The sequence below is a fragment of the Anastrepha ludens genome, chromosome X, assembly GCF_028408465.1.
Source record: "Anastrepha ludens isolate Willacy chromosome X, idAnaLude1.1, whole genome shotgun sequence".
Lineage (NCBI taxonomy): Eukaryota > Metazoa > Arthropoda > Insecta > Diptera > Tephritidae > Anastrepha > Anastrepha ludens.
This window is the reverse complement of record NC_071503.1, coordinates 15,350,995-15,369,579: the sequence shown is the minus strand read 5'-3', so window position 1 is coordinate 15,369,579 and position 18,585 is coordinate 15,350,995. Positions and strand designations below refer to the sequence as shown.

At 39.4% G+C, this 18,585-nt stretch overlaps 1 protein-coding gene and 2 pseudogenes across 1 annotated transcript; 2 read left to right on the top strand and 1 right to left on the bottom strand.

The window, feature by feature from the left end:
* Positions 1–4,817: 4,817 nt before the first annotated feature.
* Positions 4,818–5,447, bottom strand: LOC128869776 (jerky protein homolog-like). The gene has a single exon (XM_054112379.1). The coding sequence runs from the start codon at positions 5,445–5,447 to the stop codon at positions 4,818–4,820; it is 630 nt and encodes a 209-aa protein (XP_053968354.1).
* A 1,520-nt stretch (positions 5,448–6,967) lies between these two features.
* Positions 6,968–7,516, top strand: LOC128869775 (NADH-ubiquinone oxidoreductase chain 5-like; annotated as a pseudogene).
* Positions 7,517–11,734: 4,218 nt separating this feature from the next.
* LOC128869774 (cytochrome b-like) lies at positions 11,735–17,756 on the top strand (annotated as a pseudogene).
* Positions 17,757–18,585: the final 829 nt, after the last annotated feature.

Sequence of the window (18,585 nt, the reverse complement as noted above, 5' to 3'; positions counted from 1 at the left end):
AAAGATTTATGTGCCTTTTTTTATCGACTGATTATTATTTACAATTTTTTTAGCCCTTCAAATATTTTTCCTTTTTATCATTCTCAAGTGCTTTTACCCTTTGCTCTTTGAATTGTTCAACTACTGAGCAATGTTTTTTTTATTTTATTTACTCAAATTTCACATTGGCCCAAGTGATTGCTTGATCATATTCATTCTTTGCCAGTGACGACTAATGCCTTTTTGTATTTTCTCAAATGATTTTCATTTTTTTTAAATATTCTTTTAACATATCTCTTAATAAGTAATCAGTCAGAATAAGTAATATTCAGTGAATGATTTGATTTTAAGATTTGTGACTTTTTAACAAACTTTTATTAATCAGTTATTTGGTTGTGAATATTCAGTGAATGTTTCGGTTTTAAGATTTGTGACTTTTTAAATACAAAATTAAATATTTTAATAAATAAGAAATGGCGCGTGTTAAATTGAGATAGCACGAACGATAAAAAAATCTTCAAATGCAGTTTTTTCTTGCCGATAACGCCGTGTCAAGTAAGCAGGTAGTGTTCTGCCGGCTAGATAAGCAATTTAACTGTACTAATTAATTAATTAATCATTGTAACTATTAACTTAATCAATTTCGTAATTCAAATAACGCATTTTACGGACAATGATTTTCAAAATATTTCTAACTTTTTTCACCAATTATCATCGTACCAAAATTATCCAAATTTAAGCAAAAAAACTAAATAGGTTGAGAATGGCGTCTGGCAGATGGAAGCAGACGCTTTTTACCACTTTGTTTTATTTGCACCGCTATTTGCAGCAAACGAATTGCATAAGCAGACTAAAGAATTTAAAGAACTATTAAAATAGGGAGGCAGGCGTGCACATGTAGACCGCCAACAAATTTCCAACCGGCCTTTTTCGATTGTTTCAATCAGAGTTTAAAATGCTGCAGCAAAATTAATAAAGGTATTAAAAATTAGTGACGGCCGCCGTAGCCGAATGGGTTGGTGCTTGATTACTATTCGGAATTCACAGAGAGAAGGTTGGTTCGAATCTCGGTGAAACCAAAATTAATAAAAATATTTTTCTAATAGCGGTCGCCCCTCGGCAGGCAACGGCAAACCAACCTCCCAGTGTATTTCTGCCATGAAAAAGCTCCTTATAAAAATATCTGCCGTTCGGAGTCGGCTTGAAACTGTAGGTCCCTCCACTTGTGGAACAACTTCAAGACGCACATTACAAATAGGAGGAGGAGCTCGGCCAAACACCCAAAAAGGGTGTACGCGCAAATTATATTTATATATTATTAAAAATTAGTTGTTGCTGGGCTTGCATGTGCGACGTGAATATAGTAAAAAAAATTATTCTTGGTTTTAACCATTGAGTAAGAAAATACGAGGAAGGACAAATCATGGTGACGAGCTGTAGAGGCGGGCAACGGACCTTTGCGCGGTCTTTCCTTTTCATATTTTTCTTGACGAAGACAAAAATATTTGGTGAACCGTGCGCTACATTTAACTTATCGGATGTTTTAAAAAATATAATCACACAATTAAAGAGAGCAGTCCACAATTTGTTATTATTTATAATTATGTATTTAAATGCTTGCAAGTAGACGGTCAACAATATTCTTATTCTAGAAAATATTATGAACATAACAATTTTCGATTGAATTTTGCAAAAGTAAAGGAAATGATGTCCGCCGTAGCCGAATAGGTTGGTGCGTGACTACCATTCGGGAGTGCGCAGTTTCGAATCTCCGTGCATGAAACACAAAATTATAGAATAAGTTTTTTTTTATTAGCGGTCACATCTCGGCAGACATTTACCATTCGAATGGGCTTAAAAACTGTAAGTCCCTCCATTTGTGGAACAACATCAATACGCACTAGAGAAATACGATCTCGGCCAAATACCTGACAGAAGTATACGTTCCAATATTCATATATATACCTACTCCCCCTTTTAGATTAGAATTCCCTGGAATTCTTTTATTTTATTTTTATATATTTAAGTTTCGTTATCAAGGTGGCAAATGCTAGTGTGACTAAAATTGGGAGGGGTATGTTACTCCCGTAAATTACTTTTTTGTGAAATTTTAAATAAGAAATACTGTTAAGGCCATACCCTAAAATCTTATATGGTTTAGCCACCCTAGTGTTAATAGAGCCTACCGTTCCAACTGTTTCAAGTGGCTGCAACGGTAATCCCATTAACCTAGGGATTTTTGCGCGGAACAGTTAAAACGTTAACTGTTAAACACCGTTCGCCGAGGTTACTTTCTTTTTAAAATTTCAATTGAAACTCACTCTCAAATCATAAGTGAAAGGACAAACACCGAGTTACGGCCATCAAAGGTAAGAATCTACTAAAATAATAAGAGATATTAAAAACACTGTTTATATTATATATGTCAATTAAAAAAAATATATAATAAAATACATAAATTGTTGATAACCGCGTATCAATACGCTTTTTATTTCTCATTCTAAACCAAAATAATATATGATCGGAGCGACCGTGGTACACATATTTACTTTTAAAGTTTACTTTATTTTCTCCATCTAATACATAATACTTCCTTCAACTGTTTCAAATAATTTGGAAAAGTAGTAATCAGTGATTTTTATTGAACAATAATTTAGTTGGAATATATAAATTTTTTTTGCTGCAACAACGTTATCTTGAATTTGTTCTAGTTTATTTATTTAACAATTGAATATTTGACCTTTGTTCTAAATACATATGTATGTTCCCGATATTCTTCGTCTATCATCTTATTTATGATACATTTTTCTATTCTTGATCTATTTTATTATGTTGTATTTTATTTGGCGTACATTTAATCGTTGAATAAAATCTATTGTTATAATTTCGAATATCCTTTTACATTAACTGTTTTACTGATAACCCTTGCTATAGTATTGTGGAACCTTTCAACATCTGTATTGCTTATGTGGCTATTGGGTTTTGTTAAGTGAAGTTCTACGTTTTCGTTACCTTAGAACTCTTTTGTTTTTTTGGGTTTAAATTTATTGCGAAATGATCCTCTAGTTGTTCAATAATTGTTATGCGATTTCTATCATTCAGAGGATAACCTGCACCGAATTTATAAAATTTGTCCACGGCTGTTAAAAAATGTTAGCCATTCATGACATACGTATCCAAGTGAATAATTCGTATATGCATATGAGAGTATCTGTAAATTTTAGTTTTGATGTAATAGGGTCCCAGTCATATTTTATTTCTCAACACAGTTCACAGTGGTTGATAACAATGTGAATTGATTCTATCAAATTCGGATAATATAAGTAAAGGGTGATTTTTTAGCTATTATCTTTTTAAACAGTGGGTTTAAACAGCTGACGCACGTTTCTTGTTTTGTTTCACTGTCAAACAAACATCTTCAGTTTGGTCTATAATTTAACCATGAATCGTCTTACAAACGAACAACGCTTGCAAATCATTGAATTTTATTATAAAAATGCATGTTCTGCTAAGAAAGTTTATCGCGCGCTTTTATTATAAAAATGCGTGTTCTGTTAAGAAAGTTTATCGCGCGCTTCTTCCATTTTATGGTCAGTTTAATCGACCCACTGAAGCGGCTATTCGAGCTATTGTGACTAAATTTAAACCGAAATTTACATTATTGGACATCAAACCACCAACACGCTTACGTAGAGTGCGAACTGACGAAAATATCGCAGCTGTGTTAATGATGACCATCAATTATCGATTCGTCGCAGCAATTGGGTATCTGTTACTCAACAACGTGGAAAATTTTGCGAAAGAAATCCTTTAAAATGCAGCTGGTGCAAGAATTGAAGTTGAAGTACCTACCGCAATGCAGAATTTTTGGTGAATGGGCTCTTGGAAAGTTGGCCGAAGATCCACTTTTTTATCGAAAAATTGTGTTCAGTGTCGAAGCTCATTTTTGGATCAATGGGTACGTAAATAAGCAGAATTGAAGAATTGCAAGAGCTACCAATGTATCCAGAAAAGGTTACAGTTTAGTGCGGTTTATGGGCTGGAGGTATCATTGGACCGTACTTCTTCCAAGATGCTGCGAATCGTAACGTAACTGTGAATGGGGAGCGCTACCGTGAAATGATATCCAACTTTTTTTTGCCCAAAATGCAAGAGCTTGACTTGCATGACATGTGGTTTCAGCAAGACGGTGCCACATGCCACACAGCATGCGTAACAATGGGCTTGTTAAAAGGTGAGTTCGGTGAACATTTTATTTCACGTTCGGGACCTGTCAATTGGCCACCCGGATCGTGCGATATAACGCCTTTAAATTATTTTTTGTGGGGCTATGTTAAAGTTGATGTCTATTCAGACAAGCCTGTTTCATTTAACGCATTGGAAGGCAACATTAAAGCATTTATATGTGAGATACCGGCCGAAACATTGGAAAGAGTATGTCAAAATTGGACTAAGCGGATGGACCATTTAAAGCGCAGTCGCGGTCAACATTTGCATGAAATAATCTTCAAACATTAACTTATATGGACCGTACTACAGTAGAGCGCCGATCATCCGAAACAATTGGTGCAGAGGGTGTTCGGATAATCGATTTTTCAGATAAACGAACATTTACGAAATTCCAGTTCTTTGTTGAGGGTAGGGCGAAAAAACACGTCATTGGGCATTAGGAATACATGTTATGTATGTAAAGCTTTTTAATGATACACTAGAGTACAGTACATATTATGAATAGTCACATACAAATTAAAATAGGGATTGCACATACGGTACATAAATACATATGTCTAAACATTTTTTAGTTAAGTGACTTAGATGTGATAATACATAGTACAAAACTAATCTAAAAAAAACGTCGAACATTTTGTTTGCTTAAGTTTTGAGACTCGTTTTTTTGCCGCCAAATCTCTTAGGCGTTTTAAAGACAGCAACTGCACAGAATTGCATTCGTCTTGGTGTTCCAACCATTTAATAACAGTCTCAAAGCATTTAAAGGCTTCTTCATTGGACGGAGATTTTTTAGCTGAGACGATATCATCACTAATTTCGTCGTCATCTTCAGAAACTTGAACCTGTGCTATTATATCGTCGTCTGTCAACAATTCGTACCCAGGATCATCTTCACCAAATTCTAGCCATTCATGCACATTTTCTTGGTCACATTCTTCAAATCCTGAAACCTCTTTCATCAGCTCAACCATTTCTGAAACGAAGTTTTCATTTGTTGGTTCTTCAGATGTAGGGCTAGCTTCGGATTCAACTGCTGGACAAAGTTTATTCCAGGATTTCTTTAGAGTAGTCGCTTTGACATTAGCCCACGCTTCTGCTGCCATGTAATCAGCATCCTTCAAGTTAATATCTTTGTAGATTTTAGGAATTGTTGTATCTTCCTCTTGGCCGATTAGGACACTACGAAGCAACGCTTTTCTGTAGTAACGTTTGAATGCTTCGATCACCCACTGGTCCATAGTTTGAAGAACTGAGGTAACATTGGTTGGCAAGAAAATCACCTTAAATTTTCCATCTTCTCTCTCAAGTGAAAGGTTTGAGGGATGACTTGGAGCATTATCAATCACTAATAAAACATTTCCAGTGTCTCCAGTTTCTATCTGATGTTTTTTAACCTCTGGAATGAATACAGCGTCATACCACTCGATAAATACTTGAGTGTCCATCCAAGAGCTTTTTGGTTTTTGCAAATAAGTGGCAGTTTTTTTATTCCTTTGAAGCATCTTGGATTCTTAGATCTTCCTATGATCAGCAAAGGTAGTCTGTGTGTGCCCGTATTGTTTCCACATACCATAGCTGTTATGCGGGATTTGCTTGCTTTGAATCCACGCGCTGCCATTTCTTTTTTAGAGACAAGGGACAGTATAACCCAGTTCCGTCTGCATTGAAGACGTTACTATAACACTGCTTTTGCAAGCAAACACTTAAAACTTTCTTTGAACTTTTCAGCAGCTTCAATGTCAGCTGACAGCTTTTCCCATTGAATATCTAGCTCTCTAACTCCGTTCCTAGACTTGAATCTTTTGAGCCAAGCAGTAGAGGCTTTAAAATCATTGTTACCCCCAAGCTTTCTGTTCATTTCTAATGCCTTTTCGCAAATCAAAGGACCATTTATTGGTTGACCTTGCGCACGTATCTGCATGAACCATGAGTAAACTGCAGTGTCCAGGTTTTGATTTTCTGTCATTTTCATTGTTTTTCTATAAAAGGTTCCATCTTCACTGTTATCGTTGAATTCCTAACACCAAACTCTCGAGCTAAACTTGATCCACTTGCACCTCTTTTTAATCGTTCCAAAATTTTAAGTTTGTCAGAAAGACTATGCACAACTCGTTTATGTTTCGACATTGCTAGGAGTCACACAGCGCAAAAAAAAACAGCACGGACCGTCAAAACAACACTGAAGTCAGTCAACATCAATAGAGAAACAAACCGGTCGCTCGTGTTTTACTGAGAGATTGCAAAAACAAAACTGTCGGCGTCGGGTGCGCGTGCGTTTCGCGGCACGATAACACCACTGACGCTGTTATATTTAGGAACAGCGATACTAACTTAAGTTCATAAAGCGATATCGATGAAGACACGGAAAATGCCAAAATCATGATGTTCCCTTGCGTCGCTCTCTGAGTCATTTCTATTAAACGTTTCTATTTCATTTGTACATACTTTTTTTATTATTTATATCCGAAAAAGGCGTAATGTTTCCTATCGGTTAACCGACGTTTCGGCTGACCGGCTTTTGGATAACCGACGCTCTACTGTATCGATTTAAATAAAAATTTCATACATTTTTCTGAGTTTTACGTATGGTTTTTTGAGAGCTATAGGAAAGTTTTTTGTTTTACATATGTATATCTCATTTTTTAATTGGTTTTAGTAGTATTAGTAGTATTTATTGCAAATAAAATAAAAATAGTGATTACCTAAGTTGAGTAAACTCCGTGAGCATTTGTGCTATTTCCACGTGCTTTTTTATGCAATGATATTATTAATTATTAGCCCTAGTTTAATTATAATTTTATTAGGATGAGATGGGTTGGGATTAGTTTCTTATTGTTTAGTAATTTATTTTCAAAATGTAAAATCTTATAATACTGGGATATTAACAGCTTTATCAAATCGAGTTGGTAATGCTCCTTTTTTATTAGCTATTGCTTGAATATTAAATTATGCAAGTTGAAATTATATTTTTTATTTAGAAATAATGAAAAATAGAATTGAAATAGAAATTATTGGAGGATTGATTATACTAGCTGTTATAACTAAAAGAGCTCAGATTACTTTTTCGCCTTGATTACCTGCAGCAATAGCAGGTCCTACTCCTGTTTCTACATTAGTTCATTCTTCTACTCTTGTTACTGCTCGGATTTATTTATTAATTCGGTTTAATATTTTATTATGTGATTCTTCAATAGATCAAGTTCTACTTTTACTATCGGGTTTAACTATATTTATACTTGGATTATATATATACTACATATATATACATAATGATGTACATGTTATATACAATTTATGTAAAATATAATGGATGTTTATATATAATTATTTGTTGTTGTATTGATTATTTTTTTAATATATTAGTTTAATCAATAATACCTAGTAATTTATAAAACAAATATTTCTAATTTAACAATAAAAATTTAATGTTTTTCTTAAACTATATGAATTCTATTTCAGTTCTATTATTAACAGTGATATGCCTCTTTTTGGCTTCAATTAAATTAATAATTAAGAATTTACTAAATAAATAGATTTAACCATTTTTTTAGAATAAGGGTAGTTAAATTACTTGAAATTAGGTCGAAACTAATTGCAATAAATCGCTTCATATGTAATTGTTCATATTATAATATTTAATAAGTTAATAATTAAAATTATTGGTAAGATTATTGCAATTTCTACGTCAAAAATTAAGAAAATAATTGAAATTAGAAAAAATCTTATGGAGAATGGAAGACGTGATGATGATTTTGGGTCAAATCCACGTTCAAATGTGGAACATTTTTCTCGATCTGCTATTCTTTTTTTTTGATAAATAGAAACTAAGATTATTACAATACTTGTAATAATTATTAAGGTTAGTGCCATAATAGTTTTGAAAAAAAAATTATTTATACTACTTTATTAGTAGACTTTATGATTGGAAGTCAAATATACTTTATATATTATATATAGGGGTTTTCAGTAAGAGCGCTTCAACTTTTAAACTTTTTTGAATAAAACACAAACGGTTTGACTTTTTTAACTAATTTTTTTTTTATTATCGAGTTTGAACATATACATTTAAGTATGAAATTTGCATGTCTTTTGCATGACCACCGCGTGCACGTTTTACGAAGTCCAATCGTTGAACCCAATTTTCGACCACTCTTTTGCATAAATCGGCCGAAATTCCAGAAATTTCGCGTTCAATATTGGCTCTGAGCTCACAAATTGTCGCCGGCTTGTAACTGTAGACCAATGACTTCACATAACCCCAAAACGGGACGGCTTGTTAAATGGACCGTAAAATGGCCGTAATGCTCTTAAAGTAGCAGCAACAGAACGATTATTTTCATAAAAAATTTGCACGATTTGCAATCGTTGCTCAAGTGTGTAGCGTTCCATGATGAAATGTATACTAATGAAGTCTACAAATGACAAACGAAAAATAAAAAATATTGCGTCGTTCGCCCTCCCTATCGGAAAAAAGTTGAAGCGCACTTATTGGATAACCCTATAGATAATTAATATGAGTTATTCATTATTATTGTATGTATTTTCATTGGGGGGGATTTTTAATTGGCGGGTCCCAAACCCACCGCACAACCAGCTATCCTGGAATGCTTCGCCTTCTCACGTTAGCTCACAGCTCACACCAAAATTAAGAAAAACCTTTTTCTAATAGCGGTCGCCCCTTGGCAGGCAATGTCAATCCTCCGAGTGTATTCCTGCCATGAAAAAGCTCCTCATAGAAATATCTGCCGTTCGGAGTCGGCTTATAACTGTAGGTCCCTCCATTTTGTGGAACAACATCAAGACGCACGCCACAAATAGGAGGAAGAGCTCTGCCAAATACCCAAAAAAGGGTGTACGCGCCAATTATATATATATATATATATTCCTAGGGACCAAATGTTTCCTTTTTACCTGATTCTTGACTAATAATGCGTGAAATTATACCGAATTCAGGTAAAATTAAAATATAAAATTCTGGGTGACCAAAAAATAAAAATAAATGTTGATATAAAATTGGGTCTCCTCTTCCAGCAGGGTCCAAAAATGATGCATTTAAATTTCGATCTGTTAATAATATTGTAACTGCATTAGCTAGTACTGGTAAAGATAAAAGTCATAATAGTGCTGTCAATACGACAGCTCATACGAATAATGGTATTCGATCAAATGTTATACCAGTAGATCGTATATTAACTACTGTTGTAATAAAGTTTACTGCTCCTAGAATTGATGAAATTCCAGCTTAATCATTGAAGCTCCTCCATAAGCAATTAAAGCAGTTCACCCTGTACCAGCTCCGTTTTCTACTATACGAGTACTAAATAGTTTCGGCCTACCTACCCTACGACTCTTTACAGCCACCTCCTTCGAGGGAGCTAAGAGAAGTAGTCAAGTATGCAGAATCTAATAATCTGGGGCGAATAATGGGCTGTGATACAAATTCACAGAACATTGTATGGGGAAGCAGTAAATGCAACCACATAGATCGCAAGTTACTGGATTTTATCCTGTCATCTGATTTGGTCATTCAAAACACTGGTAACAAACCAACTTTTGTGACCAAAAGGAGACAAGAGGTGATTTAACACTTACCAATAGGTTGGATGATCATCTTCTCATCGAATTCCGACTGGGAATTGATACAATATCAATACATTTCGGTAGGAATCCTCGAAATGTGGACTGGGACAAGTATGGTGAGCTTGTAACAGAGCGATTACCAAACTTGAAAAAACTCAAATCAATAGAAATGATTGAATATGCTACTGAGAAATTAGAAGGTACTTTAATCAATTGCTTTGAAGAACTGTGCCCACTCAGGCAAAGTAGTTAGGGGAAACCGGTTTTTTGGTGGAACCCTGAACTGTCGAAGCTTTGTGTACGGTCCAGAAAACTTCTTAATAAGTCCTTAAAGACCCAGACAGAAGAGGACTGGGCTAATCATCGACTTACACAGAAAGAATATAAGAAAAAAGTACGGAAAGTCAAACTTGAATCCTATGGAAATTTATGCAGTACCGTCGAAGAAATGGGGGAAACAGCGAGACTTTGTAAGGTCCTTTACCTAAATCGCTCAGTAAGGCTGGATTCCATTTTAAAATCTGATGGTTCATACACCATTTCCAAATCAGAAACGTTTAATGCTCTACGCAAAACCCATTTTCCGGGTAGTAGAACACTCTCTGAAGTAGACACTGGCTGGAACAATAATGGTAGCAACAGTGGAACTTCTAGGTACAGCTGGTATAGTGCTAGTCGATAAACTTTTCCTTGTCTTCCTTTGAGAACTCTAAGTCCCCTGGACCTGACGGAATATATCCAGCAATGCTTAAGAAAGGAAGAGACAATCTTATTGAAGCCCTGAAAAGGATCTTTCCAGCCTGTCTTGCACTTGGTAATATACCATCCCAATGGCCACGCGTAGGAGTGGTATCTATTCCGAAAACAGGAAAAGACGACTACTCCCTAGCAAAAAGTTTTAGACCAATCAATTTGACATCGTTCGTGTTGAAAAGTCTAGGACGAGTGGTGGAGAAACATATTCGGGTGGGGGTATTGACGGGAAGTCCACTTAGTAGAAATCACAATGCTTACCAGAGTGGAAAATCATATGAATCAGCCTTACACGATCTTGTTAGCAAGATTGAAGCTTGGCTGGAAGCTGACGAATAAACAAAGGGCGTGATCGTGGACATTGAGGGGCTAATCAAATCATTGTGAAATGGATATATTCCATGCTCTCTGAGAGGCTGTTAACCGCTGGTGAGAACAGCGAGAAACTAATCACAGCCAGGGCCAAGCAAGGATGTCCCCAAGGGGGTGTTCTTTCTCCGGTGTTGTGGTGCTTGGTCGTAGACTTTCTACTAGCGGAGATGCAGGAACTGGGTTTTCATGTCCAAGCATATGCGGACGATGTCTGTGCGCTACCATCGGATTAATCCTTAAGTAGGCAAAGTGCAAAGGATTCTGGACAAAATCGATGACTGGTGCATGAGACAAGGTCTTTCCGTTAACCCGAACAAAACAACCATAGTTTTGTTCACGAGAAAACGGAAATTGGATGGACTCAGTCTTCCAACACTGAAAGGTGTGACACTTAGTCTTTCCGATGAAGTTAAATTTCAAGGAGTAACCTTGGATAAGAAGCTGACTGGGATTCACTGAAGGTTAATCGCGCATTAAGGATTTTTCAGCAATGCCGCAGAGCCTTTGGTAAAACCTGGGGTCTGAAACCTGCTGTGGTCCTATGGATATACACAGCACTTATCACACCAATCATCACTTACGCCTCCGTGGTCTGGTGGCAACGGACCATAGTTAAGTCCACAATCCGGGAACTAAACAGGCTGCAAAGAAGTGTATGTTTGTGCATTACGGGTGCCATGAGTACAACCTCCGGCGATGCTCTAAATGCTATGCTTGATTTGCTCCCCTTGGACCTTAAGCTACAACAGGAAGCAACAAAAGCAATGTGCAGATTCCATAAATATGGTTACTGTCACGAAGACGGAACTTCGGGTGATGAACCTTCGGGTCATTATTACTATTATACTTAATAATTCAAATTCTAGCAGGACTTTTCTTAGCGATACATGACACAGCGGATTTTAACATAGCATTCAGTTGCGTTAACCATAGTTGTCGAGATGTAACTTATGGTTGATTATTACGAACTTTACTGCTAATGGTGCATCATTTTTCTTTATTTGTATTAATTTACATATTGGCCGAGGGATTTATTATGACTTATATTTATTTCCACCCACATGATTAGTAGGAGCACTAATTCTATCCCTTGGGGGAACCTGTTATCCCTATAGGGCGCGTCCCCAGGTGGTGGATAGGGGAACGCCTCCCAGATATGGAAGGTAGGAGAGTAGGTCTCCCGCGAACCGCACAGGTCGAAGACGTAAACTTCGTTAAAAAAACTCCCTCAACCCAAGGTGTAACGCGACCCGTGCCTATTGGGTGGGTTTGGCAGCCGGGGGATAAAACTAGGCTGTCTTTTAACGGAGCCCTCCTGACACCAGGCCGCCTCAGGTTGTAACGGTGGCCTTACCATGGTATGGGGCGCTGCCATGGCGGACTGTTTATTTCTCCTAAATCCTCATTGGTCACCGCACATGGCGACATGTGCAGCCTTCTGGAAGGGCAGGTGACCGTACGAAACAGAATGAACGAACAAAATAAACAAAAAAATTCGGATAAGGATACAAAGAAGACGGACAAACGGACGGACACAGACCCAAAACGAACGGATAAACGGACGCACCCATTGACACAACAGATGGACAAATGGACAACTCGGACCGACACCAACGAACTGAGGAAGTTGGGAACTTCCTCAGAGGACGAACTCTTGGCCTCCAGCCAAGAGACGGTTGATGGCAAAGCTGTGGGCCACAGCACGCCATCAACCTCTAATCAACCATCCACATCCGCTGATGCCAAGGGGCAAAAGCGCCAAAACGTTAAAAAACGCCCGTCCGGGTATAAGCTTTACCAGAGGTCTCTGACTATTCTCGGAAGAATAAATAAAAATGAGGCTGAAGGTAAAACTCATCCAAAGGACGCGGCCGATAAGGCAAGGTGCCAAAAGGTGGTCGATGAGTACCTGGCGTTCCATGCCACCCAGAAGGCAGAAGCCGTGAAACGCAATCGTTCGCAGGACGAAAGCGTCAAACCAACGAAGAAGCACAAAGTGTCGGTTCACACTGCTTCAATACCAAAACTAACCAAACGCTCATTTAATGAGGTGGCACGGGATCACCTGCAAATAGCGTTGGTTGATGAAATAACAAACCGCGGTAAACCTGCATCGGATAAGTGGTCCGAAATCGAGGCACGGCTGTCCCGCATTGTCGTCGATCATGTCATGGCAAACCCGGAGGGTCATGTGCGAGGATTTGATTCAATGGAGGTGGTCCGCGGATACAGGGTGATCAAGTGCGATGATCAGCTCTCCCTTAACTTGCTGCAAACAGTTGTGGGCAAGATCCAGAGCGACTGGGAAGGTTTGAGGCTCAAACTAATCCCGGCCAGCGAAATCCCTCGACGGCCGAGGGCTCGCATCTGGATCCCGAACATGGAATTCGAAGCTAAGCAACTTATTCCATACTTGCAGGCACACAACCGCACTGTTCCGATGGATGACTGGAGCATCATCAAAGCGGAGGCTCCGCAAAAGAACAGTGTGTCCTTCCTTCTCCAAATATCGGAGGAGAGTATCGAGCCACTGGGAAAAGTGGACAATAAACTTCGGTTCGGCGTCAGGAAAACGCAACTGAAGATATTCCGATCTGCAAATCCGGAGGATGAACAGGACGAGGTTGACGGCGCCAACGAGTTGCTCACAGGCATGCAACTTGACGACGCCGCATCTACCAAAAACGATGGCGTTAATAAGCAGCACCCGGGAGTGCAGCTTGGCGACGCCGTCAAATTGTAAAGTGACCAGCAGCATGGGTCTCAAGGTTGTCCAAATAAACCTGCAGCACTCGCGGACTGCAACGGACAACCTAACCGTTCTCCTGGCGGAGGAGGACGTCGACATCGCTTTAATCCAGGAGCCCTGGGTGCAGAGCACCGAGGTGAAGGGGTTCACTGGGAACAACCACAACCTTTTCTACAAACGGACTGAAGGTAACCCCAGATCTTGTATTGTAGCTAAGAAACATTTGAACATATTTTTAATCCCATCGTATTGTTCACAGGATGTGACGGCTGTGGAGGTAGAAGCCGCTGACGGTGTCGGCATCATACTGGCTTCCATCTACATGGCACATGATCGGCCAGCACCACCCGAGGAGGCTCGTCGGCTTGTGTGTGAAGCCAGAAACAAGAACCTGCTGCTCGGATGCGATGCCAACGCGAGGCATGCGTTGTGGGGAAGCTCCGAGACAAACGACCGAGGTGAGTCTTTATATAATTTTATTATTAATACTAACTTATCGGTATGTAACAGGGGTAACACTCCCACTTTCACCTTTCCTAATACGGAGTACTTCAGAGGATGGGAGGAAGTGATTGATGTTACTCTACTGTCTGAAAATAGCTTAGTAAGGGTAGATAATTGGAGGGTATCCAATATAAGGTCCTTTTCTGATCATAGTTGGATCCTCTACGATTTGGATCTTAAGGTAGATCCACCCCTACCGTATCGAAATCCTTTAAGAACCAACTGGAAGAGGTTCAAAAATGCAGTAAACAAGAGGATAGGAGGACTCCTATCCCTCAAATCACTCTCACGGAAAGCCTTGAGAGTAGGGTCATAACACTGGAAAAGGCATTTAGTAGGGCCTACAAAACGTCCTGCCCCATAAAATTTAGCAAAAAAACTCACCCTCCTTGGTGGAGTAGTGAGCTCTTAAAACTAAGGGAAAAATCTAGATCAACGTTTAACCTCAGCTACTCGACGGGAAATTGGGAATTGTATAGAGAAAGTCGGAGACAGTACAAGAAGGCAATCAGGGCCGCCAAAAAAGAGAGCTGGAGGGAATTTTGTTCGCCAATCGAATCCACTAGGGATTCCGCTAGGCTTAGCCGGGTTCTTTCCAAAGACCACTCTATGGCTTCTTGGGTCAAGAAACCTGATGGAACTTGGACTGCTACAGCAGAAGAATCGCTAGAGCTTCTGCTAAACACGCATTTTCCGGGATGCAGCGCTTACGAAAGTGAGAGGGGAAACATTAGGCGGAACCAATATAATCCACAGCATCTTGCAAATGAAATTATTACCAAAGAAAAAGATGCATGGGCAATCAAATCTTTCTCACCCTTTAAATCTCCGGGGCCAGATGGGATCATTCCAAAGATGTTACAGGAAACCTTAGACTGTATCCTACCATGGCTAGAGGAAATTTTTAAAGCGTGTTTAAACTTAGGCCATATTCCATACAGCTGGAAACTAGTCAAGGTCGTCTTCATACCAAAAGTAGGTAGAAGAGGACATGAATCAGCGAAAGACTTCAGGCCAATCAGTCTTTCGTCTTTCCTGTTAAAAACTTTTGAAAGACTTTTGGATACGCACCTCAGAAGCTCTTTGGAGAGCTCTGGTATATCAACTGCACAACACGCATACCTTAAAGGCAAATCTACGGAGACGGCGCTTCACGAGGTTATCGGAACAATAGAGGGCTCTCTAGAGAGCAAACATTATACCATGGCGGCATTCTTGGATATCGAAGGCGCCTTTAACAATGTTAGCACAGATGCCATCCAACGGGCGTTGATAGACCTGGAGGTGGACAGTTGCATTAGTAACTGGGTCATCTCCATGCTAGAAACGAGGATCATCAAAGCTAATATGGGTAATATCAACATAACCAAGAAGGTCCACGGGGACACTCCACAAGGGGGAGTATTATCTCCACTTCTTTGGCTATGTGTGATCAGCAAAATCTTAACAAAACTTGACGGAGGTGGGGTAAAAGTGGTGGCGTACGCTGATGATGTTGTGTTAATGGTGTCAGGACTGTGTCCAAATACGATCAGTGGGATCATCCAAAGGGCGTTAGGCGAGCTTAACTCTTGGGCCACAGGATGTGGGCTAAGTTTAAACCCACGTAAAACAGAACTTATGCTTTTTACCACCAGATACAAGGTACCAACTTTTACCCTACCAAATATCAACGGACAAACTCTGGCTTTATCAACCAGTGCAAAGTACTTAGGGGTAATTTTGGACTCCAAACTTAGCTGGAAGTTAAACGTCGAAGAACGGGTAAGGAAAGCAGAAATTGCTTTATATGCCTGCAAACGTATGCTTGGAAGAAGTTGTGGTCTTCAACCTAAGCATACATTATGGCTGTATAAGGCGGTTATACGACCCATTTTATCGTATGTTTCGGTAGTTTGGTGGAAAGCTCTAGGGAGAGAGTACAATACCAAATTACTCTGCAGAATACAAAGATCAGCCTGTGCAATAACGGTCGGTGCAATCAGATCATGTCCTAGAGAGGCTCTCAATGCACTGACACACGTTATTCCAATTGACCTACATATAAAGAAGACGGCAACCATGAGTGCATTTAGGTTAAATGAAGCGGGTCGCTGGAAAAGAACAACTTATGGTCACGCTAGTCTATTATTGCGACAAACTGAGTTAACCTCGGTGAGGACTGACTACATCGTCCCGATGGTAACGTTCAATAGGAATTTTGCCACACTCTGTCCATCTAAAAAAGAATGGAATAAGGGATTCTCTCTAAACAACTTCGATACCACAGTCTATACAGATGGCAGTAAAGTCGACTGTGGTGTTGGAGCTGGTATATATTCTCATAGACTTGGAATTGAAAAATCTGTGCGTCTCCCCAATACCAGCAGCGTCTTCTAAGCGGAAGTACTAGCAATTGGGGAAGCCTGTAATCGCAGATTTCTCTTTTAAGGGCAATATCGGTATTCTTTCGGATAGCCAAGCCGCAATCCTGGCGCTGGTTTCGGCTATAACAACCTCTAAAGTGGTGGAGCAAAGTAGGAATAGCCTCACCAACTTGAGTGAAAACCATAGAGTAACCTTGACTTGGGTCCCTGGACACCGGAACATAGAAGGTAACGAAAAAGCTGATGAACTGGTAAGAGGGAGATCTGCCATGAATAGCGCTCTTGCAGTACCAGTATTCACTCCACTAGGTGCGGTCAAGAATGCAATTTCCCTAAAATACCTTCGAATTGCAGATTGAAGATGGAGAGACCAGACGAAATGCAAAATCAGCAGAACGTTATAGCCCACCTACAACCTCAAGCAATCGTTGACATTAATAAACATGAAACGACGGGACACCTGCAGACTTACGGCAGTCATAACTGGCTTTTGGTCTATCGGAGAACAAGCCGCCAAAATGGGCATCCCTCACAACACATACTGTCATAGTTGTAAACAACCGGAGGAAAAAGAAACAATCTTCCATTTCCTCTGTGAATGCCCTGCCCTATGGAAGGACAGAATGTTAACCCTGGGCAAACCGCTGTTCGAGAGTCTCGAGCAACTGTCTGGCGTAGACGTCAACAACCTAATAAGGTTCCTAAACCGCACAGACTGGATATAGTCCTGCTGCAAATAACTGTTAAACAATTTGGTAACGAGGATGTGGCAACAAAATGGTGCGGAAGCGCTAGTTGGATTCTGGATGAATCACCACTCTAACCAACCAACCAACCACTAATTATATTTTTTGTTATAGCAACAGCATTCGTGGGTTACGTTTTACCATGAGGACAAATATCATTCTGAGGAGCTACAGTTATTACCTAGTATCTGCAATTCCTTATCTAGGAATTGATTTAGTACATTGAGTTTGAGGAGGATTCGCAGTAGATAATGCTACCCTTACCCGATTTTTTACATTTCATTTCATTTTACCATTTATTGTATTAGCAATAAACTTAATTCAACTATTATTTCTACATCAAATAGGTGCGAATAAGCCACTAAGCAACTGAATGCATTGCTGCTAGTGCTGCCACAAATATGTATTGTAATATATGTATTTATTTATAAGTATATTTCATTATATTAGGTTAGGTTAGGTTAGCCTGCTTAACAATAAGCCACGCATAGACCTTTTGATCCCTAGCGATACCAGATAGAGACCGACCTCTATAAATACCGAAAGTAGACATCATGTAGGATGTCAGCGCTTTTGGCGAATCTAAGTAGAGCTGGGAACTTCATCTTCAATTGTAGTGCGAAACCTTCTCTTCCAATTAAAGTGCGGAGTCATGTAGTCCGTGCAACCTGAGCTCCACTTTCCTATTGAGCTGTGACCGAAGGTTCTGCAGGGGAATACCCCCGCAGCCACTAGCCTCCTCACGGATTTCGCTGCCAGGTTTTCCGCCATAAGGTCAATAGGTGGCATTCTGAATATCATTTCCAGCGCCGCCGTTGGAATGGTTTTCATCGCTCCTGTTATGCACAGAGCAGCGAGTCGTTAAATCCTTTCGAGTGACATAAAGTATGTCAGTTTTCTTGTCACAGTCCACCATACTAAGGCCCTATGCAGCAATATCGGTCTAACTACTGCCGTGTAGCACCAGTGCATCAGAGAGGGTGATATACCCCAAATAACGCCCAGCATTCTTTTACATGCGTGCAACGCATTACTGGCATTTTTCACCCTCTCCTCAACGTTGTGCTTCCACAGCAATTTTCTGTCCAGTATTACCCCGAGGTACCTCGCATGATCTTTAAGAAGTAGTTCGTTGTTGCCTAGCTTCGGGAGGTTCCACGCCGGGACCTTGTACTTCCTGGTAAAAAGTACCATGTCCGTTTTTCCCGCGTTTATCCCTAGCCCTGCGCGAGCTGTCCATTGGTGTACCGTTTTGAGAGTGTTGTTCATCACATTACTGATGGTGTCCAGGAACTTTCCTGTAACT

Bases quoted from the DNA above. Each gene is read 5' to 3' on its own strand.
- LOC128869776 (XM_054112379.1), bottom strand. From the start codon at position 5,447: ATGGACCAGTGGGTGATCGAAGCATTCAAACGTTACTACAGAAAAGCG.